The sequence below is a fragment of the Sarcophilus harrisii genome, chromosome 3, assembly GCF_902635505.1.
Source record: "Sarcophilus harrisii chromosome 3, mSarHar1.11, whole genome shotgun sequence".
In the NCBI taxonomy this organism is placed as follows: domain Eukaryota; kingdom Metazoa; phylum Chordata; class Mammalia; order Dasyuromorphia; family Dasyuridae; genus Sarcophilus; species Sarcophilus harrisii.
In genome coordinates this window covers 587,705,519-587,731,173 of record NC_045428.1, presented here as the reverse complement: position 1 = coordinate 587,731,173, position 25,655 = coordinate 587,705,519, and the positions used below count along the sequence as shown (strand labels likewise).

The window sequence follows — 25,655 nt, the reverse complement described above, 5'->3', positions numbered from 1 at the left end:
CCCCGGCCCGAGCCCGCGGGGGTGGGTGGGGGTCGCCGGCCGCATCGCTGAGGGTAATGCCTTCGGGGCGGGGCGGGGGGCCCCAGGGATCCGGATCTGTCCGCTCCGGAGCGACGCGCCCCAGCCGCGGAACAAACGGGGCTAGTGAGCGCTCCTGGCCACGACCGGACTGCGAGCCTCGACGTGCCGGCTTCGGCGAATGGGCAGGCGCGGGGGTTTGGTCTCCGTCGCTTCTCACGCCTGCACTTTCTGGCTCCCGTGGGCGCTTGGGGTGGGGGTGGGGGTGGAGCGGAGAGGCCGGGGTGGGGGGAGAGCGGCCGCTCTAGGAAGGAAAGGGTGTCTACACTGCGCTCGGTCTACACCATCTCACTTCGGGTTGTGCTGCTTCGCCCCCGCGGCGCCCACTCGGGCTCGGCCCCTCCGGGGGCTGCCGGGTCCCCAGGACTCCTGCGTTCCCGGGCCGCCGAGGTTCCCAGGGCGGGCTGACTCACCGCCCGTCAGAAAGGAAACACTCCGGTTTCCTTGCGCTGAGTAGCCCTGGGCGGGCCGGTCCGCCCTCGCGTAGCCGCCGCCGCTGCCTCAGCGGAGCAGGGATTTGGGAGATGCACCCAACCCGCACACCCGCGGAGGGAGCTCCGGGACCCCGGGCCGGGACCCTCCGCCCCGCCCGGCGCTGACGAGTGGCCTCTCCCTGCTTCCCGCCCCCCCTCCTCTTCCTCCAGCCCCCTGGGGCGCTGACTCCCCTCCCGGGGCTGGCCTCGGGGGGGCCTCCACTCTCCTTGGTGCCCAGCCCGAACCTCGGCCCTTCGAGGATGCTTGAGGTCGGGGACCTGCGGGACAGCCTCCGCTAGGCCGGTCTTCACTTCGGCGCTCTGTGACTGGGCCCTCCAACCCCTGGAGGCATAGGTGGGGGAGGGCTCGCCAGGAAGCTAGAGTCCACCTCTTCTCCGCGGCCAAACCGCCCCCTCCCTTCTCCCGGGCTCCTCCCAGTCCTCAAGGCCGGAACATTACCCTGCCCTGGGCCAATAGAGCTTTGTCTCAGGGCGCTCACATCTAGGGGGGCGAGTTCCTGCCAAGTCGGTTCCTCTGCCCGCGGCATTGTCACTATGCTGCTCCTCTCCGGGACCCTGGTGTGAACTGCCCGCGTTCTCTGGGAGTCAGTCAGTCCCTCCCCGGTCCCTCGGAACTCAGATCTCAGTGCCAGTCCCTGAGCAGCTCAGCCCCCAGAAGTCTTCAGGCCTTTTCCTGATCATTTTTTGGGTCCAGAAGCTTCCCTCCGGTTGCCTGGTGATTGGGAAGAAGAGTCCTTCTCGGGGCTGGAGTAACACGGGATCCGAGTCCTAAGACTGCTGGGTTCTCAGCCTCCAGCTCTGAGCTCTCACCAGCTCCCAAACCTCACTAAGAGGGCCCGGATGATCCCCTCCCCACCCGCCCGGTCCCGTCCCTAAGGACTGCGGCTCTGGATCCAAGCCTTTCCAAGTGGGAAGGAAATCGTTTGTTCTCTTTAGCATTTGTTTGATCTCGCTGCTAGTTGTGAATTGGGGAAGGGGCCCGGGAGGCCTGAGAGCTCCTAGGCACCTTTGAGATTCCCGAGGCCCGGGATTTGCATTTCCAGATAAAGTGAAGGCCTTTGACTTCTGGGAAAAGTCAGAGCCGTGGGCAAGTTTTGAACTGAGATCCCGTGATAACAATGGATTATCAGCATTTATTAAACACTTACTGTATACAAGCACTGTTCTAAACTCTAGAGATAGAAAGAAAAGCAGGAGCCTGCCCTCAAAGAGCTTACAGTCTAAAGGAGAAGACAGTGGATACATAACTAGACAGATGCATCCTGTGGGGAATGGTTTTTCCTTTTTGGGGGGGGGGGCTTTGAGAGAAAGTCATGAGACCCACTGTTTTTTTCACTGTCAAACTTCCGATCTGGGCCTGATTTCCCTAGTGGGGAGGAGAACTGAGCTCCCTGGTGAAGGGAGGGCCTGCACTCTCCCAGAGATACTGGCCCACAGACTCTGCCTTCATGCCCCATAACCTGCCCTGCTCAGTGGTCAGTATAGGAAGTGGGGTAAGGGGAATTCTGGGCTCTTTTCTCGGCTCCCATCTCCATTAGCTCTCCCTGGAGGGGGGTGGAGGCTCAGACTGGGGCTCGCCTTCCCCTTTCCACCTAGCAAGTTCTTTTGGGTCGAGGTGGGGGTGGGTGGGAATGAAAGCAACAGGAAATGGGGGAGGACGGGACAGATGTTGGGCCCAGGCCGATGCTTCCTGTCTGAGGCGGGAGGGAAGAAGGAAACTCTCGCAGGAACTGGGTACTTCCTGCTGTTTCTGCCTGGGTTCTCACTCTGGAGGTGGGAGGGTGAGAACTTGGGCCACGGGCCCTTTCCCTTCCCCTGTCCCCAGTTCTGTGTTGGAACGTAGTTCGCCTGTCCCTGAAACACCGCCTCTTAAAAGGCTCTTCGATCCTGGCTTATCTTGGCTGAGCCCCACATTTGACAGATGGGGAAACTGAGGCACAGAGGGGATAAAATCACTTTCCTAAGGTCTCACAGAACACAGAGAACTGGAATTTCATGCAGTTTCTCTGATTCCAAATCTGGCACTATCTGTGAGGCATCCAAGAACTCTTACACATTGGTTGTGAAATGACCATGTTACCTACCAGGGAACTGAGTGTTAGACTCAGTGTCTAGAAAATTGGGCTCGAATCCTTCCTCGGACTCCTGCTGGTTGTGTGACCCAGGACAAGTCACTTTACTTATTCAGCCTCAGTTTTCTCATCTCTAAATTGGGGACAATAGTTACCTGTAGTTTTTGCCTCCCAGGACTGGGGTGAGAAATCACATGAGATGATTAATAATAACAGCTAATTAGCTTTTATCTAGCACCTACTGTATACCAGGCATTATGTTAAGGGCATTACAAATATTCCCTCATTTGATCTTCACAACAATACAGGGTAGTAGGTGTTATTATTTTCCGTATTTTACAATTAAGGAAACTGAGGCAGGTCATACAACTTGTGTTTCGAGTCTTGGGTCTTCTTGACTCCAGGCTAGCCACTCTCCCTATTACATGCAAACCTTAAGGTACTATAGAAACCCAAGCTCTGGAACTCTAGAATAGCTCTCTGATTCTTGGAGCCCAAAGGCCCTTGCTCACAGCTTACCTCTGCCCTTTGAGTGGCGAGTTATTGGCTGACCTTGCTCCAACTACTTTACTTTGGGAGCCTGGGTTGCCTCTCCTTCACCAAGGAGTTCCATTCTCCTCCTCTTAGGAAATCCGTCCAGATCAGAAACTGGGAAGGGGGGGGGGGACGATGTGGAACAGTGGAAGGAACGGGGTCACCTACTACTTTCTCCCAGAGTCCTCCCCCAGCAAAAGCCATTCCCATCTCAGCTTGCATCTCCTATTTATCTAGTTACGTATCCATTGTCTTCTCCTTTAGATTGGAGACTCCTGGAGGACAGGGACGTCTGCTTTTTCCCTGTATCTCTGGAGTTGGGAACATCTGTAAAGTGGGGGGTTGGGCTAAGCAACTTTGGAAGTCCCTTCCAGTTAATCTAGCATCTGAGACATTCCCTCTTAATATCGCTTGCCTGTGCCCTTTCTTCTAGTTAATCAGATAGAAAAGCCTGGCATACAGTAGGTGCTTAATAAGTGCTTATTGACTAATATATTCCCACCTGCTCCCAGTGACTGGGCTGGTGGTCCTGGACACAGAACTCTTGGGAGAGAAGGAGAGAGTAAGGGAGGAAGGGACTCGGTAGGGAGTCAGGGGGGCTGTTTCCCAAAAGCCTGTGTCCATCCTTCTTCTGGATGTCGGCTTCAGTGACCTTCAGGATCTAAGAAAACTGATCAGAAAGGCTTCTAGACAATCCTTTGGGTAAGAGCTGTTCAAGTCCCTGGCCTGGGGGAGAAGAGCCTGACAGTTCTCATGAGGAGAACTGGGAATTCTCCCAATGTGCCCCATGTGGGGACGGGCCCTTTAGAGGTGCAGTGGCCAGGCCCATCCGTTAGCCTAGCCAAGGCTTTTGCCCCAGTTCTGAACTTCCCCCTTCTCCATCTTCGCTCATGGAAATCCCCAGGTCTGGGACGGTACAGAGCGAGAAGCAACAGCGAGCTTCGGGCTGAATCATAGGGCTTAGAGCTAAAAGTAACTTTAGCTGTCATCTCTTCCAGCCTCTGGACACGTGAGGAAACTGAGGCCGCAAGAGGGGAAGGGACTTTCCTGTGGTCGAATGCTAAGAGAATGACATAGCAAAGAGACCAAATCCAGGTTCTGTGACACCAGACCAGAATCCTCTGGGATCATAGCCGACCTGCCTTCTCTCCTGACCCTGGGGGAGGGATGCTCCCGCCCTGGGGGTGGGGAGGGGTGGAAAGCTTACAGCTAAGAGGGGAGGACCTTGTCTGTTGACAGGAGAAAATATACCCCTTTTGGCTCCTCTACCCTCCCGCACAAAAAGTTCCTTAATCCAGCAGGGAGGCTGTGTTATAACAAAAAAAATGACTAGGTTTGTGGTCAGAGACCCCGGGTTCTGCTCTTAGCTCAGCTGGTTACTCCTGTCGGCGTGATCTTAGGTAAATCACGTTCCCCCTTTCGTTCCTCAGTTTCCTCATATGTACGATGATGGAATTGGACCAGATGCTTCCAGCTCTAAATCTATGAGTCTATGACTTTGTCTGTTCTCAAATCTCTGAAAGAAACTGGTGAAGGAAGCAAGTCACTATCTTGGGCTAGTCCCTAGGTAACAGTCTCCCCACCTGTAAAGTGGAGACAGTGCTTCTCAGGTTTGAAACGAGAGGGGTGGATCAGGGCTGGGTTGATTTTTCCTGGCATAACTGTAACTAGGACAGGGTGACTGGAGCCCTGCCTCAAGGTGCCAAATTTAGAGAGGGCTGACAACCTTTTCTGTCCTTTCGTGTAGAGAGGTGAACTCTTTCCCCCTCCCTTCAGCAGACTTTCTAGCAGTGGCCTTGAACCTGGGTTCAGAGACTCTCTGTCTCCTCACCCCCCCCTCAGGCTGTAGCCCATCCCTCTCACAATGGAGAACTAGCTCAAACTCACCCTTTGGTGGGTCCTTGCCCTAAAAGCCGATTTGCTAGTGACAGCCCTGCCACGCGGAAAGTTGTACTTCTGTATCTCCGACTTTGCAAATCTGGAAAGCCCAGTGATTACGATGAACAATTTTGCCCTATGAGCATTTATTAAGTGCCTACTGTGTTCATGGAACTGTGCTAGATCCACGAGACGAAATCACATTAAACTTTCACCGTTTAAATTGTGGGTGATGATAGGTCAGGTGCCCCCAAAATGTCATATCCCTAAGCATGTTTTCAAAATGTGCAAATCACTTCCCTCCAACATTATTGTGAAGTAATAGTGGGAGTATTATTTCCTCCATCTTAGAGATGACACATCTGGAGCCAGAGGGGGCCTCAGAAGGCAGTTAGTTCCACCTCCTCATTTGACACATGAGGAAACTGAGGGCCAGGGAGGTACCGTGACCTGCCCAACGTCATAGGAGCATAGTTAGAGCCGAAAGGAAGCTCAGAGCTCATCTAGCCAAGGATTTATAGACTTGAGGGCTGGGGTAGCCCTGGTTACAGATGGGGGGTGGGATTAGTGTCATTCTCCCCTCTCATTTTGGGTAGGTTTTTATACCTTCCAGAGAGGCTTCTGGGAAATATCCCAGTGCTCACCTCTCCCAGGCAGGGAGAGCTCTAGCTGCTCCGGCCTCCCTCCCTCCTCTGCCCCCAAGCTCCAGGTGTCCCAGGCACAGCAACTGAAATCCTTCGAGTGCCAGCTCCTTGGATCACCCCCCCTCCTGCCCCCACCAAAGAAAAATTCCTCATGAAGTGTGAAGGCAGAAATAGCTACTCTGTCCTTGCCCAGGGCTAAAAGTGACTCTGTCCCAGTGCCCAGGGCTCCCAATTTAACCCTGCTGTTCTTAATTCAGCTTCTGCTCTTGGATTGTCGGGATGGGGAGGGAGGATGCCCAGGAGGGGGACAGGGCTTTGGCCGGTGTCACTGCCAGATCCTGGCTGAGGGCCCGGTCAGAGCAAGCACCCCCTGCCCTGCTCCTCCTCTCCTCTGCCTTACCTTCCCCTTACCCTGCGGTCGGGCTGCTGGAGAAGTCCTTTCATCCATGCTCCTGCCTCCAGACAGCCCTGAGCCAGACCCATCACCCCGAGACCGGGCTGAGGAGGCTCTAAAAAATATTCCCTACAGGATGTGGCAGGATGGGAAATGCCCCCGGTTTTGGGGCCGTGGTACTCCATGCGAATTCTGGCTCGTTGTGTGACCTTGGGCAAACCATTTGACTTCTGGGAGCAGAAGCTTGGTGGGGGTGGGGGTGGGGGGGGGGGATGGGAGGACCAGGAGAGGGTCTCTTGTAGTCTGCCTGTCCTATCCGCGACCCCCCAAAAGTCAAGAACCGTATTCTCTGGGAGATGGATTGCCCCCGTTCCCCCATCCAGCTCCGCTGAGTTTTCCCCAGGTTTCTGAACTTCCTGTTACAGTTCCATCCCTGCGGCTCATCTGTAAAATGAAACCATGTTTCCAAATCCTCATTTCCTAATCCCAGGATCTCAGAACTGCCATAAGCGGGCCCCACACGCACACCTGGGCCAGCGCTACCTGAGCCCCGGCCTCCGGCTCTCCCGTCTGTAAGGAGGACACGGAACCTGAGGCCGGCGTCTGGGGGCTCCCCCCGGCTCTAATCATCGGTGGCTTCCTCGGGTCCCCTGTGAGGGGGACGCAGACTCCCGGACAGCTCTGCCACAGGCTCAGAAGTGGCTGGGGACAGTGAGGCTTGGGGCATGATGGGAGAGGAAGGCAAGGAAGCAGGGGCAACAGCCTCTGGACACTGGGCATCCCTGCTCTTCCCCGTTTGTATTTCTCGGTCTCTGTTTGTGTCCGTGCACAGAATGCGGCTTGGGCTCAGGAAAACCCGAATTCAAATTCTAGCTTAGATAGTTCCTCGCTGTGACCCCGGACAGTTCACTTAGGTCTGGCCTGATTTTTTCAACTGTAAAATGGGGCTTACAGTAGCACCTCCCTGAATTGTTGTGTCGAGGAAATGAGGATATTTGGCAAGTGCTTATGGCACACGGTGCTCGGCACAAAGTAGGTGCTTATTAAATGCTTATTCCCTTCTCTTCCTATTGCCCATAAGAGTTTCTCTGTGGATCTATCTCTGGCTCTCCCTTCCTCCCTCCTTCCTTCTCTCTGTGACTCCCTCCGTCTATCTCTCTTCCTCTCTCCCCTTTCTTTCTGTCTCTCTGTCCCTCCCACTCTCTGTGCGTGTGTCTCCCCTGCCCCCATCTCTCTCTTTTTCTCTCCATTCTCTTTGTCTTTCTCTCTCCCTCCCCCCACTCAGTGTCTCTTTCTCTCCCCCTCTCTTTCTTTCCCTCTTTTTCTGTTCCTCCTCCCCTGCCCTCACTGTTTCTTTCTCCCTCTTTCTCTTTTCTCTCTCTTTGTCTTTCTCTCTCCTTCCCCCCACTCAGTGTCTCTGTGTCTCTTTCTTTCTCTCTTTCTCTGTTCTTCCTCCCCTGCCCTCACTCTGTTTCTTTCTCCCTCTTTCTCTTTTCTTTCTCTTTGTCTCTCTCTCCCTTCCTCTCTTCTCTACCCTCTGTTCTCTCTCTTTTTCTCTTTCCCTTTCTTTCTTCCTCCCACTCTCTACCGCTTTCTCCCTACTTTCTTTCTCCCCTTCTCCACACCCTGTCTTTCTCTCTGTCTCTGTCCCTTTCTGTCTCCCTCCCACCTTCTGTATCTCTCTTTCTCTCCTATCTCCTTTTGTCTCTCTCCCTTTCCCTCTCTCTGTTTCCCTCTCCCGACCCCCTCTCTTACTCTAAGAAGAATAGATTTATTCTGCAGCAGGGGGGTCCTGGGGCAAACTTAGAGGAGACCTTCCCGGTGGGGGCAGGAGACTAAAATAAGCAACTGAGGGACCTCTTGAGAGCCTCCAGAGCAGGAGGCTTTTAGGGAGACTACAATTCTGCCTCCAGAGGGTGAAATGCAGTTTAACTTTGGGCAGGGTGTATGTGGGGGCAATGTTATAGAATTAAAAGTGCTGTCTCTGGAGTCCAAGGGCCTGGGTTCAGATCTTACTATCCCTATGACTTAAGTCACTTAAATCTCTCATTTGTAAAATGGGAGCATTGGACTGGATGGCTCCTTTCCCGCTCCTCAGAATCAAAGGCTCAGGGGATTCCTTGGGATCCAGATCTCCCAGTCTCCTAATCCTGGCCCAGTACTAATTGAAGGCTAATGTCCACCCCATCTCACTGGGCACTGGGCTCAGCTCGGCACCTTGGGAAGCTGTTTCTGCTCCTTTCCAAGACCACCTGAGCCGCTAACTCGGGAGAACGACAGCTTCCCCACCGCCTGCCCATCCCCACCCCCCTTTGCCATGTCCTGAGCTGAGCTGGCTTAGCCAGGAGGAAAGATGGGCTGGGCCGGGCCTCGATGTCCTGGGTCCCTTTGGCAGGGCTCCCTGGAGCTGCCCTCCAGCCAGCCCTCGGGCCCCAGCTGTCCCTCCTCCCTCAGAAGCTCGGGCCTGTCCTCTTGGCCCCGGCTGTGCCCCTATCAGGCTGCCACACGCCCAGCCAGAGCTCAGCCAAGTCCCCGATTAGGGCGCCCGCTCCCCGCCCCCTTTCCTCCCTCCCCCCGGCTTCTGCTCCCTCCGTGTCCTGTGGTTTGTGGACTAACGTCTTGGTCTGCCTCGGAGCTGGACGGCAGGCAGACGGAGGTCTCTGGCTGTGTCTCTGAGGCTCGGGGCCATGGTGAGGTAGGGAGAACCCCGGACATGGGGACATGAGGGACGCTCTGCCCCGCGGACGGCCAGCTCAGCCGTGGCACCTGCTGGCCCCTTCCTGGGCTCTCCGGTGTGCCTGGAAGGTGCTTTGTTCCCGGGGCCCTTGGGGCTGGTGGCCGGCCCTGTTGAGGGGGATGCTGGGCTCCTACTCCAGCTTTCGGACCTTCTCACTGAGATCGTCCTCTGTGCCGAGGTGGGGTAGGGAAGCTCCAGGTGGGCAGCCAGCTTCCTTGTCTCTTCTGCTGCATTCTGGAATGAGGTAGCAGGAGCGAGACTCCAGAGAAGCTCCACAGATGTTCTAGGTTTCTTTGATGTGGGAGGGAAGGAGTAATCTAGTCCGGGGACCGGCCTCCTTGCAGCATCCTAACCTGGGGACTGTGTTAAGGGTGTGACCGGTGTGACCGTGGCTAGGAGCCGAAGGTGGAAGGGCAGAAAGTCTTTATGACAAGTACGGGTTGATCTGGGGGCTCCCGTGTCTCACCATCACCAGGATCGTGGGGCATCAGCGCCGAGGGGTCCCCGATCCCTTGGGCTCGGGAGATGGTTGAGGTCCATCGTGGGACTTCTAGGGACTCCTGGAGGGGAGTAGTGCTGTATGTGGGGGACTTGTGGATACACAAAGGGCCCCCCAGCCAAGGAAACGAGTTCCCCCATGAGCCCTTGCAAGGGGTGACCTGTGTGGACTCGACAGTCTGAGAGCCCGAAGCCCAACATTATGGGGATGAGAAACTGCTTTCTATTCAGAGCCCGAAGCCACAATTTGGGCATCAGACACTACTCCCCGCTCTGGCTGGCGCCTCCTCCTGGGTGACTTTCCACATTCCCTAGCCTGGTGTGGCTGTTCTCACTCTCTCGGATATGGACACCTCTCATTTATCCACAGGGACTCCGGACAGAGCCGGTCGCTTGGACTGTGTCCGGGTCCAAACTGCCCGGCCGCCTACCAGGGTGGTTAATGCCGAGAGCATCCGAGAGTGCACAGATTTAGCATTGGGAGCAACCTTCGGTCATCTAGTCCGAGGTCCTAATTATACAGAAGTGGAAACTGAGGCTGAGAGAGACGACTGTCCAGTGTCATCAAGAGAACCACAGCCAGCACTTTACAAATACTAATACATTTGATCCTCATAACAACCTTTGGGGGAGGGGGATAAATGCTGTTATTGTCTTATTGTCTGCATATTGCAGATGGGGAAACTGAGGCAGACAGAGTAGAGGTGGCCGTCCAGGGTCACAAGTTAGAGTAAATATTTGAGGCTGGATTTGAATGCAGTCTGATGCTCTACCCTACATGTCAGTTAGCCGGGGCAAAGCTTAATTTGAAGCTTTTGATCCTGGTCCGAAGCTCCTTCCCTTGGATGATGCTGCCAGGGAGGAGGCCTTGAAGTGTCCAGGGAAGGGAGGGATCCCCCCTCGTGTCTTGGCCCTCAGATGTCACGAGTGGGTAAAGGCCTAATAGTTGACGGGAGGAGTTGCCAGGTCCCAGGAGCACGTAAACCTTTCTCTGATCTGTCTTACTGTGTTATTTTAGGCAACTCGCATTGTGCTGTGGGAAGAGCATGAACTTTGGGGTCTCGGGGCTCGAATTTGAACCCCAGATCCAATACTGACCCTCTGTGTGATCCCGAGCGTGTCGTTTTCTCTGGCTGGGACTCAGTTGCTCATCTGTGAAATGGGGTTGAACCCCAAGTCCCTCTTAGCTCTAAATCTGTGTTCCCAGGCTCTCCTGGTGCTGCCCCAGCCTCCGTGCGTGGGGCAAGAGCCCCAGAGAAGATACTTGGGACTCACGAGATTTGAAGTCCCAGAGCCCTCTTGTCTAATCCCCTTGAGGAAACAGACCCAGGGAGGTCAAGTAGTGAGTGCACAGAGGTAGTGAGGATGAGGTGGAATTGGAACCCAGGTCTCTCAGTGAAAGGGTTAGACAGAAGCCTCAGAACTTAGACCTTCAGCGAGAAAGGGAGAAGCGAGGGGATACATTGGAAAGGGGTTCGGATTCAGAGGCAGAGGGCCTGGATTCAGATCCTGCTCCCTTCCAGCTCTGGCTCTAGGTACTAGAAATCTGAGGAGGGACAACGGGCTGTAGCTCCCCAGCCTGACTTTTGAGGCTCCTCTCCCTCCTTCCATCTCCTCGAAGGGAAGATGCCGTGGGAGTCTAAGTGTCGGAAGCCATGGGGAGCAGCCACACAGGTGCAGCAGCCATGTTACTCTTGCCTTCTCCCCAAGCTCACCGAGGGAGGGGAAGATGGGCAAGGCCCATAAAGGGGGTGCCACCTCAGCAAGAGCTGGGCTCTAGTACCTGCTGGGGGTGGGGACCCTCAGATGCCCAGAGGCCATTTGATACAGCCTGAGTCACTCTCAGGGCTGAGTATCTTGGGTTCATCTCCCAGGGTGGGGGTGGGCGCTGCCCAGGGACCCTGAGCCTGTTGGGCTATGACTCATTTCCTGGGGGCGAGGAGACCAGGAGGGGCAGTGCGGCTGGTCTCACTTCCCTAATGACAGTCTGTTGGCCTGCCAGGGGGCAGGGGTGGGGCCACCCAACCTGGTTTTAGGAAAGCAGCTGGCTGCTCTGCCTGCCTGGGTTCCATGCCCACCTGCCCCTCTGCCAGGGAGACGACGGTAGCGATGGAGCCCTCCTGTCCTGAACAATGTCTCCCCCAGGCCCATGAAGGCCGGCTGTGGCCACAGCTGGGGCCTTCCCGGGTCTACCGTGCTGGGGGCCATGCTGGATGCATTAGCTCCGCCATGTTGTCATTTCTTGAGGCCAGATGGAAGAGCAGGATGTAGGCCCCACATCTAGGGCCGGAAGGGACCAACTCTTTAATAGACAGATGGACTGAATGATTTATGTAAATCAATATAGAATGAGGCGGGGCTTAAAGACCTTCTGGCCCAATCCCTCTCTTTACAGAACAGGAAACTGAGGCCAGGGGAGATAGAGCTACTATTTGGGTTCAGGCATAGAACATAAGCCTACAGCTGGAAGGGCCTTGCATCCCAAACTCTCATTTGACAGAAGAGGAAATGAGATGTGGAGATGGTGACTATTGGCCATGCAGGATCTCAGCCCAGGGCTACCTGCTCCATATTCACCCCCCATTTCCACAGTGCTGAGAAGCTCTCTCCAGGACTTAGCTCCCAACAAGGATACAGGCAGCCTGCTCTGCTGGGCAGAAAGTCTGGCCTTGGTTCTGCCTCATCTTAGCGGGAGGAGATAATGGGCTCAGGCAAGGAAGGGGCTACACACCCAGAAGATGTGCAAGAGCACACACATACACTCACACACAAATACACAGGCACATACACACACTCTCACGCACACACACACTCTCACGCACACATACACAGAATTTCCCAGCTCTACCATATACTGGTGTGAAGAGGTCAGGAACGGATGCCTCTGGTTTTCCCCAGCCCAGCCTGAGGTCATCAGCAAACACCTTCTCCCTTCTCCTCCCAGATCCCTTTGCCTTCGCTTCCCGCTTCCCGGGCTGGGTGTGAGGAAGGTGAGAGGGAGGGGGAGGTACTGAAATTACCCTAGGCCAGGATGGCCACAGAGTTTACAGGAACTCGGGGTCCCATCTGGTCCCTAGAGGAGATTTCCGCTCTGATAAGCCCGGGCCACCCCTGAGAGTGAGCGGCTCAGAAGGGGTGATGGAAAATCTGAATACAAGTTAACAAAGGAAAAAACAACCTGGCGGCCCCCCTTCCCCCCAAACCGCAGCTCTGGCCCAGTTCCCTCCCCCTCATCTCCACTCTAGCCCATGGCGGGCCCTCACCAAGAGCCTCGCCTGCCAGCCCCTGGGCTCAGCATTTTCCACAGCAGAGGCGGATGCTGGGAGGGCGGGAGTCTTGGTGACAAATGGAAACAGCTCTCCTGCTCCCTCAGCTCTGTCTCCATCCCTGTGTCTGCCTCTGCCTGCCTGGCTCCCGTCTTCCCTTGAAACCTTTCTTTCTGTCTGCCCATTTGTCTCTCATCCATTGCCAAGTAGCGTCCATTCTGCCCCTCTGGAACCGCTCTTGAATCTCCCCATCCTGGCTACTTTTGCATCCCGTCCTAGAACCGCTCATTACCTTCTTCCTGGACTATGGGCAACCTCCAAACTGATCTCCTTGGCTCCCATCTCTCCCTCTGCTGAATGACCCCAGCTTAAGTGGCCAGCATCAGGAAGTCAGCAAATATTAGTATCTATATGTATAAGATTTTTTTTTTTCCTGTCCTTATGGTAAGATTAGCTTTGTTATGTATCATTTGCCGTTAGGGTTAAATTCGGTTGATTTCCAGTGAGCTCATTCTTTTGATATTAAATTGTCCAATGAACAGAAAGTCTTGTTAGAATATTAAAATTTATTAGCGTTTGAGATAAGTAAATGTGGATCAAAGGTGATTTGGTTTTAATTTTCACAAGTAGAAAAACTTGATTTTTGTAATGACCCAATTTAATTTGACTTTGGAGCTGCTGAAAATATGACTGGAGAGAAGAGTTCTATTAGGCTTAAGCATAAACAGAATTTGGTACCAGCAAACGTTTATTAAGGTGTTACCGTGTGCCTAGTGCTAGAGTAGTCTGTCTAAAGGACTGCTGGCCTCCTCAGAATGCACGTGTGGCTCTCCCTGGCTTGTAGGATTCAAGGCTTGTCATTCAAGGCTCCCTTGATCCGGTCCTAACCTGCTTCCCTAGCTTTTTCCTTTCCTGCTCTTTTTTACTTCTTCTAAATGCATTTTGGCACACTGCCATTTCTTCCTTTAGTTTAATGGTACTGAAGAAGGCTGTGGGCTTCCAGTGAGAAGCCCACCTTAGATACTCCCACACCATAGGACTCCTGGCAAGTCACTCAGACCTATTTACCTCAGTTTCCTTCTCTGTGAAATGGGAGGGAGGGACTTGAGGATCTCTAAGAGTCTCTCAGCTTTAAGACTATGACCCTGAGAAACTATTAAGTACCTACTATGTGCCAGGTCCTGGGATGCAAAGACACTAGGAAAATAACATCCTGCCCTTCAAAATATGATATTTTACTGAGACAGTGGAGTTTCTATTGAGAAAAGGGAGTTTGGAGTTTTGTTTTATTAGAGGGAGCTTAACTGGGATTGAGGGAGCTTCCTTGTTGGGGAGGAAAATGGCAGCTTCCAAATGCTCAGATCTCTGTGACAGGGACTCCTGCCTAGGATATGTCTCTCTCCTCCCCCACCTGCCTTCATCTTTGTCTCTCTCCTCTCTGTCTCTGTCTCTGTCTCTGTCTCTGTCTCACTCTCTCTTCTCCCTGTTTCTGTCTCTCTCTCTCTCTCTTTGTCTGTCTGTCTCTCTTCTCTATCTCTATCTGACATAATGTTTCCATCTCTCACATCTGCCTCCTTTTTTGTCTCTCTCCCTCCCCTCCCCCTTCTGGATTTGAACCCTACTTCTGACCTGTGTGACCATGGACAAGTCACATTACTCCCCTGGCCCTTAATTTCCTTATTTGGAAGATGAGACAGTTGGCCCAGATGACCTCAGTGGTTCTCTCCAGGGATCCCTGATCCCCCTTGGCCCTGATGGCCTCTGAGGGTGCTAGAAGAGAGGGGCGGTTCTACAGGCAGAACCAGGCTATCCAACCTGAGCTAAGACCTCTGTGACCCCCATCATCCCCTGCAAAGAGAGGGCTTGTAGGACCCAGCCCAGGTCCCACCCTCAGCCCCAGCAGATTCCTTCTCCAGGCTGTGTTTTGTTGGGTGTTTCCCTTTGTGGGGCTGTGCCCAGGCAGGCAGGCAGGTACACAGACATTTTGAGTTAAATAGGATTTTGCAAATCACTAAGACTTTCCCCATTCTTTGAAGAGTGGTCAAGGTAGAATTGAATTGGATCTACAGCCAGTGACCTTCCCATAGACCCTCGGGACTCTTGGACTAATCGCTTTCCTCCTTCCCCTTAGTTTAGCAGGTTCCTCAATGGGGAGCAGAGAAAGGATCAGTGGGTTTAGAACCCACGGACCTTGAATCCTGGCTCTTTGTTTTGCCATCTGTGTGACTCTGAGCAAGTCATTATTTCCTTGAGACTCAGTTTTCCTCATTTGTAAAAGAGGGTTGGACTAATTGACCTCTAGGGGCCTTTTCTTTTGTAAATCGGTGTGAGACAACTAGATTGCTTAGAGAAGGAAGATCCCGAGTTCAAATCTTGCTTTGTGACCCTGGGCAAGTCCCATTTCTTTCAGCCTCAGTTTCTTTATCTATAAAGTAAAAATAATAATAGCAGCTACCTAACAGAATTATTGTGAGTATCTAATGAGATAATTAATGTGGAGGTTTGCAAACTTCAGAGTGTTATGTAAATTATTATTGTATGGTTTCCAAAATCTCGTCAGGCTCTTAATTTTGTTATGTGGGGACTGGATCACATGCATTCCCTCCTCTCTAAGAAGAATCCTTTAAAGTGCTGAGACCGGGGAGGATGTTTATCTCCCCTCATCTTAGACCCAAACAGATTCTGGGAGTTCTCCCGTGGGGCCTTTCTTCTGGATTACTCTTGGAGATTACAACGTTTCAGGGCCAGCAGTTAATTGTCCATCGTAGGTTACAGTGTTACAAGGACAACAGGAGGGGGGCGGGGGGAGGTGGGCAAATCCATCAAAGAGAACTCTTTAATTACTTCCTGGGCACTTAAGTGGTGTGGGGTTTACAAAGTAACAAACAGAAGGACTCCTTGCCTTCAGGCAGCTTACACCCCTTTGAGGCAGGCAACATATTAAAAACAGTTACATTGTACCTTTCCCCGGAAGGATTAGTGACGAGTAGGGAGACTTGGAAGGATCGCTAGGTGTTTGATGCGGTGTTGGAGCTGAGGAGCTAAAGCTTCTAAGGAGGGTGTTCCCGGAGGGGGATAATGCTAATGCATGGAAGTGGGAGATGAAGGGGTCACATGTGAAAGAATCTGGAAGAAAGCTGCATTTGAAGTGGAATGATGTGAATAAAGCTGGAAACGGAGGTTGGGTCAGTTGTGATAGAGGAGAGGTGTTTGTATTTCATCCTTTGTTGACTAGGAGCGTCAGGAGTGAGCCCTTGGACCCATAAAAATGGAGGAAGAATGGGACTGGAAGCAAGATCATCAGTGAGAAGGCTGTTGCAAAAGCCTGTGTGGCTTCCCCATTCCCGTTTCCTAGGTGTTGGGGATGGAATTCACAAGTCGTTGAACTTTCTCTTGCCAGCTGTCAAAGTTTAGCTTTTCCTGGGAAAGTTGGGAGCTCACTACTGAGAAGTCGGGGCCTTCCCCAGCTGGGTTTCTCCCACATCCTTCACTTTCTGCTCCTTACCAAGTCACTGCCGGAAAGGCTCAAGGAAAGCTTTCCAAAAGCAGGAGTTCTTAAATTGGTACCGTGAACTTTTTCTGGAAAATATTTTGATAATTCTATTTTAATATGATTGACATCCTCTGCAAGCCTATGTATATGATAGATTTAAAAATATGGTTCTGAGGATTCTATAGATTTCTCCATGGGATCCACGGTACCACAAAATTTAAGAATTCTGGTCCAAAAGAGACTCCACTCTGGGGGCTGCCAGGCTGAAAGCAAGTCCCTTTGCCTATAGCCTGTGGGACCAAAGGACTACTCTAGCTCCACCCCAAGTCTCCCACTGGAACATTGGGAGGAGTGTGGGATCTCCTTCTCCAGGTGTATTTACAGAAGGTTATGGTAATGGGAAAAGGAGGTCAGCATCCAGGTGCTTATGGGAGTTGGGGGGAGCATGGGATTCTCAGACCCTAATGTGTATTTGAGTAGGGAAGGCAATATCCAGATGTGTGTTGGAAGATATGGTGGGGCTCTAATTCTCAATGTATACAAGAGGTAGTGAGGGGGTTACTGAATATCCAGGTGTATTTGGGGGGATATGGAGACCTTTAATTCCCAACGTATTGTGGGAGCAATAAGGAGGCCACCGAGTATCCAGGTGTGTGTTGGAGTATGTAAGGGCAGCTTCAATTCCCAGTGTATGTCGGGATCAGAAAGTGAATACTTTCAGATGTATATTGGGGGAATATGTGAGGGACTTGATAATTCCTAATGTATTGGGAACAGTGAGAGCATTGAGTATCCAGGTGTGTGTTGGGTAATATTGGGGGTGGGGCTTTAATTCCCAATGTATTTTGGGAGCGATGAGGAGGTCAATGAGGATCCAGGTGTGTGTTGGAATATGTAAGGAGATCTTCAATTCCCAAATGATATTGGGGTCAATGAGGGAGTCAAAAAGTATTCTGATGTGTAGTGGGAGAATATATGGGGACATTTATAATTCCCAATGTATTTTGGGAGCGATGAGGAGGTCACTGAGTATCTAGGTGTGTGTTGGAAAATGGGGTGCAGGGTTTTAATCCCCAAGGTATTTGGGGAGCAATGAGGAGGTCACTGAGTATCCAGGTGTGTGTGTGGGGGGACTTGGGGGACTCACTCAGTTCCTTGTGTGTGTTGGGGATTGTAATGGGAGGCCAGTCAGGACCAGATCCCCAGATGTTGGACATGTGGTTCATGGCCATCCTATTAGCTAGAAGATCAAGGACCTCAATGCTCTGATGGAGTCCAAGCTGGGCAGGGATGACTGTGTGCTCCTTCTCTTACTTCCATAGGTGGTTTCACCCCAACATCAGTGGGCTGGAGGCCGAGAAGCTCCTTCTCACCCGAGGTGTCCATGGCAGCTTTCTGGCACGGCCAAGCAAAAGCAACCCTGGTGACTTCACCCTATCGGTCAGGTAGGGATGCTTGGGACCCTCTGGGAGTGGGAAGTGGAAGTGGGGGAGGGAGGGCTAGCTTCACTTTCTCACTTAGGGAAGGGCAAGGATTCAAAGGTGAAAGAATGGCTGAGTCCATATTGGGGGTGAGACTCATTCAGCCCAGGGGCCATGTGGAGAATCTCTCCTTTCCATCTGGTAAAGGTCAAAGTCAAGGTGAATGACAGATTACCCCATCCTCCCCCACTCTTCTTCAGCTGTAGACAGATGTTCGTGCTGATAGAGGCCTGTGGCTCCTGGAGTATCCAAATATTTATAATTGTGTCCAGGATATGTAGCCAGAGCTTTGGAGCAGGGGAGCGTGGGAGGGGAAGATGCTTCTCTGTATCAAGGTCACTGGAGAGGACCAACAGCCTTAGACCTGAAGGCCACACGGAGCCATGAGGCCTCCTGAGATTCTTCACAGAAGCAAAGTGGTTCTGGGGTCTTTGGGGGCCTGAAGGGGGGCCCTTCCCCATCTGCCACCACCTGGCTCCTTATAGAGGAGGAAGAGTGTATGTGGAGGGGTCTCTGGCACTTCTCCCCTATTTCCAGATTCCCATGACCCTTCCCTACCTCCAGAGTCCCATGACCCTTCCCTACCTCCCTCTGGATATAGGCAGTATTTGTGTGCTGGGGAGATGGGAGAAGCAATTACTCTTGAGATACAGGGAATGACCTCCTCCCCTTAGACTGAGGGGAGGGGGTGGAGGGGACTAGATCCTTCTAGTTTGCCTCCTCAGCCACAAACACTTCTTCTCTCCCATGGTCTCCTCTGAGGCCCCTCACCCAGCTCAGACAATCCCCCTCTCCTAGTTTTTTTTTTTCCTGGAGGGAGTACACTAGGATATCGAGAGTTCTGGCTTCCAGCCCCATCCCTAGAGCCAGTCCCAAAGGGGAGTTTAGGCTGATAGCAGGAGGTGAGGGGGGCCCTTCCCCCTTCCCCATCTCCATTTTCTCTGTATCCCCTCCCCCAATGGCCCATGTTCTTTGTGTGTCTGTGAGCTGGATTGGGAGGAGGGGGTAAAGGGGGAAAGCCTGGTCCAGCCCGGCCTCCCTCGGGGCTCTGGTGTATCAATGGCCTCAATTGTCTGACTGGGGCGCCCATTGGGAGGGAGTTGAAGTTTGGGGGAGGAGTGGTCTTCTTGAACAAGGGCATTGTGTAGGGGGAGGGGGAGGGGAAATTAGAGAGGAGCACCCTGGGATTTCCCACCCGAGAGCGGGAGTTACCTGAGTCTCACAAGCTGGACCGGGGCACGGGGGAGGCATTTGGGGTGAGGGGGAGTGGAATTGAGGAACAATCTCTTTTGAAGAGAGGGTTGCGAGAAAGTAGACAGCAAAACGGGCTTTGCCCAGCCTGGGCTTTGAGACTTGGAAATGATGGCTGACGTCAATACAGAGCTTTAATTTTTGCAAAGCATCTTATCTATACCATCTTATTTGGTGATCATAGTAGCCCCATGAGAAAGTGGCTGTTTTTAATCCCCATTTTCCAGCTGGGAGCCTGAAAACCAGAGAACGTGACCTATGCAAGACCCGACAGCTAGCAAAGTCCTGAAGCAAAATTTGAATTCGGGTTCCCTTCCTGTCTCCAAGTCCAGCCCTCTATCCTGATAGCCCCCCACAGAATAAACAGGGAAAGGCCCCCAGAACAACCTCCTCAGGACGTCAGACAGCTAAGGGAAATGGGGCTCTTTAGGTGGCAAAATGGATGGAGCATTGGACTCCGAGTCAGGAAGATCTGTATTCAAGTCCTGCCCCAGATTCTCATTTGCTGTGTAATCCTGGGCAAGAAATTGAAATTCTCTATTTTGCTCTTTCAGGATCTCTAAAAAGATGATGATCTTGTTGATTCTAGTTCTGAATCTAAGATCCTATGACATTTTCTGCTGGAAATCTCTCTACAAAGCTTGGGCATGGATTCTTACCCTGAGGCAGGGGGATCAGGCCATGATCCCTTCCTCTACTATTAAACAAGAGCCCTTTTCTGTGGTTAGTCAGTCAACACACATTTATTAAGTGCCTTCTGTGTGCCCTCCATTTGGCATAGGAAGAAAGACAAAATCAATCAAGTAATAAACATTTATTAAGCTCCAATTATGTACCTGGTACCGTGCTAAGGATACAATAAGATCCAAAAGCCAGTCCCCTAGCCTCAGGAAGCTTACAGTCTAATGGAGGAGACTACATGTGAACCACAATGTAGGTTATCTACAAGATGAGTAGGAGATAAACTGGGGAAGGCACTAGGATGGAGAGAGATTGAGGGAGACTGTCTGAGATTGGAGGATGTCCAGTGGCTCCCATTCTAAACTAGGGATAGGGCCTCCCATCCCAGGCTTTCCCCCAGCAGGCCTTGACTTCGATCTCACTTACTGCAGGCGAAATGAGGAGGTGACCCACATTAAAATCCAGAACTCCGGTGATTACTATGATCTCTATGGGGGCGAGAAGTTTGCCACGCTGGCTGAGCTGGTGCAGTACTACACAGAGCAGCACGGCCTCCTGAGGGAGAAAAATGGGGACGTCATTGAGCTCAGATACCCACTCAACTGCCAGGACCCAACGTCTGAGAGGTGAGCTCCACGTGCCTGGTGTGGCGTTCAACGCCCCTCTGCCTCCTTAGCCTTACAGAGCCTCGAGCAGGGGCTGCACAGGGCTGCTTGGCAACTTATCTCAGAGATGATGATGATGATAATGATGATGATGATGGCGGCAGCTTCAGAATGACCTGGATTTGAATCCTATCCCAACTGGGAATGTTGAGTGATGGGAATCTTTCGGTAACCGAGGTGACTTTCTATAACTGCTCTAAGTTATACACATAAGATATGTATCAGTGAAGGAAATTTCCACACTGAGAGTTCCCCCTATTCCGTAATGGGAATCAGAGGTCCAGACCTTCCCCCAAAACGACCATTCCCAAAAAGGCGACTCTTGTCTGGTGCTTTTGGGTCATGAGCTATTCTTGTATACTGCTGCCCAAGGGCTTCTGGGAGGGAAGTACTGCAGATTATTGTACAGACGAGTAAGTAGGGCTCAGAAATTTGAGCTTGTTTAGGGCAGGATCGGAACTCAGATCTCTTCTGCCTCCAAGCTTAGAGCTCTTTTGGCTGTACCAGGCTGGGTAGCTGTCCATGGTTATGCAACAAGAAAGGCCGAGGTTAGATCTCAGGAAGGAGAGCCAGGTGTCTGCCTCCCTCCCCCCATAGTGGGCTGCCTCAGTCTCAGTGATGGGGAGTTCAGACTCCTTGGCACTGGGCTCTCTCCCCACCCACCCACAGTTGGGGATTTAGTTTGATGACCTGGCTGGAGGCTGTAAGGATGGACAGATGGAAAGACTTCTTTAATTGAGTCACTGAAGGAGTGAGGAACTGGGGAGGGGAAGGGAGTTACTCCTTTCCAGTTCCTCCTTCTAATTGGCTACGACACTCAGTGACCCTTCCCTCCCCCCCTGGGACCCTTTGGACTGGTCCTCTTCTCAGTCATCCCCACTCACACGCATACACATGCCGATCAGAAGGGGAGGCCCAAGCAAGGGAAATGGGTGAATGAGACGGAGAGACAAACACACACTCCCAGAGAGAGACACACAGAGACAGTGAGACAGAGACAAAAAGAGACACATGCACACCCAGAGACAAAGACATACAAAGAGAAACACACTCCCAGAGAGAGACACACAGAGACAGTGAGACAGAGAGACAATGACAGAGACAGAAAGAGACACACACACAGAGAGATAGGCAGAAACAGAGAGACAGAAAGGGAGACAGAGACAGAGAAAGACACATATACACAGAGAGAGAGATAGAGGCAGTGGCAGAAACAGAGAGGCTCCCTAGCCAAATCTCACTTCCTCCAGCTGAACTCCCTTCCCCCTCTCCCCGGCCAGGGCCTCCCCCTAGTGCTGTGGTGACCAGTTATAAATACAAGTTCATGTTTTTCTAATAGTTTCCAGTTTGTAGCCCTGTGAGGTAGATAAGGCAATAGCATTAATATTGTTGTTTTTCAAATACTTAAGAAACTTGGTAAACTTGATTCATAACATTTTGTGACCTCTCCTTGTCATTGCTCAGTCAAGAAAGAAAATAAGGTTGGTTCCTCACACCTTATTCTTTTTTTTTAAATTTTTTTTTTATTTTTCCAAATACCTGCAAAAATAATTTTCAGCACTCACCTTTGCAAAACCTTGTGTTCCAGAATTTTCTCCCTCTCTCCCACCCCCTCCCATAGCACCCCCTCCCCTAGACAACAAGTAATCTAATATCGGTAGCATTATTATTATTTTTACATCAATACATGATCTTGTGGATGAGGAAACCTCACCCAGATGGACCCCTGTGTCTAAGTGAAAGTAGAGGGAGTTGGCTCATGCTCCGAGGGGCCAGAGTCAGGCAGTAAGTATCAGATCAGGAGATTTGAACCCAAATTTTGACTTAGGCACAGTACTCTATCCACTATGCCATACTCCCTCTCATCCCCATTTTACACATGAAGAAACAGATTCAGAGACCAAGCGACTCCCCCACTGTCAAACAATTAGAAAGTATCATTGAGTTTTGAATTCAAGTCTTGATTTTTTTTGGGTATAGTGTTCTTTCTAGAGCCTTCGTAGTCTTCCCCGGGCTTAATCTCATCAAGAATATTGAGTTCTGCCCCAGTTTCTCTATTCTGGAGTCACTGTGGGGGGAGGGGAGATGAAGAAGAGGAAGACAGGGAGTTTAGTCCCAATTCTACCCGTTTCTGAGGATTCTTGGGCAAGACCCTTTCTCTTTGGGTCTCAAGGTTCTGGCCAGCTCTTCGGTCTGTGATTCTAGGTAGCCCCAGCCAGGGATGGGAGGGAGAGGATTGAGGGGCCACGTTCTTCTCTTGGTCCACTCTCTCCATGGGGACGGGCAACATTAGTTGCCTTGATTCCAACCTGTTTAGAGTGATTATTGGTTATTTCCAGCATATCCCTGTTCCTTCGGGAGACAGTGCCTTTCTTAATGTGGCCATTCAGGGAGGGACAGCATCCAGAACCAGGGAGAGGAGAGGTTCACGGTCTTCGCCATGGGTAGACGACGGCTCGGGGAGGATCCGGTTTAGTCTTGGCAGGCAAAGCATGTTGGGAAGGACATTGATAAGTTGGAGTGAAGAGGGATGTGTGAGTGTGTGAGTGTGTGTGTGTGTGTGTGTGTGTGTGTGTGTGTGTGTCTGTATGTATATGCATGTGAAAATGTGCTGCCATGGGAGGTGCTGGGCTCCCTGAAACTGGAGGGCTTTAAATTGCATTTCTGATCCAGGCCTGGGTTACCCCTACCACCCACTTTCTGCGCTCCTGCTCACATGGTGGTGAATCATGTCCAACTTAGTGAGCTGCCCGGGCCCACTACAAGTGCATGTTACCTAATTTTCACTGGGCTCATACTTTTAGTCTTCCCTTTTGGGTCTCTGTCTTTGTCTTTCTGTCTCTGTGTCTCTTATTTCTGTCTCTCTGCCTCTTCCTTTCCCTCTCCTTCCCTCCTTCCTCCTCCTCCTCCTCCTTCTCTTCCTCTTCCTTCTCTTCTTCCTCTTTTTCCTTCTCCTCTTCCTTCTCCTCTTCCTCTTCCCCTTCTCTTCCTCTTCCTCCTCTTCTCCTCCTCCTCTTCTCCTCTTCTTCCTCCTCCTTTTCCTCTTCCTTTTCTTCCTCCTTTTCCTCTTCCTCTTGCTCCTCCTCCTCTCTCCTCCTCCTCCTCCTTCTTCTCTCTTTGTCTTTGTCTCTTTCTCTCTGTCTCTCCTCACAGTAGTAGCTGTTTCAAACCTTCTCTTTCAAGCTTCTTACATCATCTCTTTTCTTCAGTAGAGAGAGAACTTTGTCTTTTCACTTTGCTGAGAAATCAAGGCCGACCCCCGACCTTCCTCTTCTCCTCAGTTCTGTGCTTCCCAAGCCCTCTGTCTCATCCTCGGCCGTTCCTGATGGAGCAGCGGCCTTCTCCTTGCCAGGGCCATCCCCTTCACTTGTTCCCTTGGTCTCTTCCCCTTCCATATTCTCTGGCAGTTTTTACCTAGTCCATAGTTCCTCCTCCATTAATCTCTCCTTCCCCACTGCTGCTTACAAACAGGCCCAGGTCTCCTGCTTCCCCAGAACAGCCCCTGTCACCGTTGCCCTGCCGTGCCCTCAGACCCCCGTTCCATGGGGCTCCTGCACTTCTCAGCCAAACTGGATCAAGCCGATTGATTTCCTTCTCTTTCTCTCCCTCCACAGCCCTTGGAATCTGGCTTCTGTCCCGACCACTCAGCTTAACTGTTCTCTCCCACTCTGCCGACAGTCTCTTGACCACAACATCTCTTACCCTTTTCTTAGCCTCCCCCCGACGATTTCCTCTGCCGCTTTTGACGTGTGTGACCTTTTCCCCACGTCCTCCCGCCCCCGCTGGCTTTTGTGGAACTGGTTTTCCACCTGACTGTGGAGCTTCTCAGGGTGGATGCCCAGCCTGTGTCCAGCCTCTATCTGCGGGGTCTCCCAAGGGTACGTCCTGGGCCCCTTCTCTCCTGTTCTCCATAACCTCTCTTGATGATCTCATCCATCCTGGGCTTTAATCTTTATCTTGCCTCTGAGTCATTTCTGAGCTCCATTCTGACATCCCTGACGGCCTCCTGGGCATGTCCACCTGCATGACCTGCCGGCTTCTGTCCCAACAGGACTCACCTTCTCCTGAGCCACACTGGCCTGTCTCACTGAGCTCACTGCCCGTTGTCCCTGACTCCTCTCCCCAAGCCTTTGCAGTCAGAGTGATTCCTCCACATCTGGAGGATCTGGTACCTGACCTTCTCACCGCTCCCACAGCTTATGTCCTAGCTCAGCCCCTCTTCTAGTCCCCCCCACTTTGCTCCACATTTGTCCACACTTTCTCCCTGTTTATTTTTCTTTCTTTCTCTCCCTCCTTTCTCCCTCTCCCTTTCCCTCTCTCCCTCCCTCCCTTTTTCTCTCTCTACTTCTCTCTTTTTCTTTTCTCTTTCTCTCCCTCCTTCTGTCTCTCTCTGTCTCTCTGTCTGTCTGTGTCTCTTTCTTTCTCTGTCTCTGTCTCTCTCTCTCTCTCTTTCCTTCTGTCCCCTCCCTCCCTCCCTCCCTCCTTCTCTCTCTCTCTCCCTGCCCCAATGCATCTGCCCAGCTGTTAGAATCATCTTCCTCCCCAGTCCCCAGCCTTCGGGGGCGGCCTCTGGGATAAAACAGACTCCTTGGCCAGGCCCTGGGCAGCCCACCACAGCCTGGCCCCAGCCAACCTTTCCGCAGCTCCTTACCCCTCCTCGTGCTCCCTGCCAGATTGGGCTACTCACTATTCCTGAAACCCAGCACAGTCTGGGCCAGGATGGACCAGAAGGCCTTGCGAGCCCCTCTGAGCTAGAACCAAAGGAAAGAGCCTGGAGCTGTGGAGAAGCAGCAGGAAGGGGGGGTGGGGGGGCTGGGCCTGGAGTAAGAAGGCCTGGCTCACTCCCTGACTGGCTGTGGGTGCCATGGGCCCAGCATTTAGGCTGCCAGACTCAGGAGGCAGGGAGGCTGCCTCTCCCACACAATCCCACTCAGTAGCTGTGGGAACCTGGGCAAAGCCACTCAGCTTCTCAGGGCCTCAGTTTCCCCACCTGTAAAATAGGAATAATCATAGTGCCTACTTCACAGGGTTGTCAGGAGATGACGAGCTGATATTTACCAGGGCTGGAGCTATTATTAGCCCTATCACCAAATCATAATTATTGACTTTGTGACTGTGAGGAAGTGAGGGGGAGGCCGAACTAGCTGGCTCTCCATCCAGATTTCCAGGAGTCCTGGGGGTGGGGCTGAGAAGTGGAGACAGGGTGGCCAGGTTGGTGGGAGTGGTGGGAATGAGGAACTCTTCCCCCTTATCTCTGGAGAACCTTCAAAGTTCCTAATTGCCCTGCCCATCCCAGCCTTGCCCCATGTCTGCAGAATAGAGAGAGGCCGCCACCTCGTGGTCAAGGAGGGGCTTGCAGTTTCCTGAGCCCACCCCACACTATGTCAGTGGCCCCCAGCCCGGCTCCGTCCCTGTTAGGACCAGCTACATTAGATCGGTGGATCACAGATGGAGAGGGTGGCTACTTAAACTCCCTTACCTTATAGGTG

General features: G+C 52.2%; 1 protein-coding gene across 1 annotated transcript in view; it reads left to right on the top strand.

Moving 5' to 3' along the window:
* LOC100915682 (tyrosine-protein phosphatase non-receptor type 11) overlaps positions 1 to 25,655 on the top strand; it is a 35,561-nt gene that overhangs the window by 151 nt on the left and 9,755 nt on the right. The window contains 2 exon segments of the mRNA XM_031963083.1: positions 17,411 to 17,533; positions 19,933 to 20,127. Coding sequence (XP_031818943.1) covers positions 17,411 to 17,533; positions 19,933 to 20,127 — 318 coding nt within the window.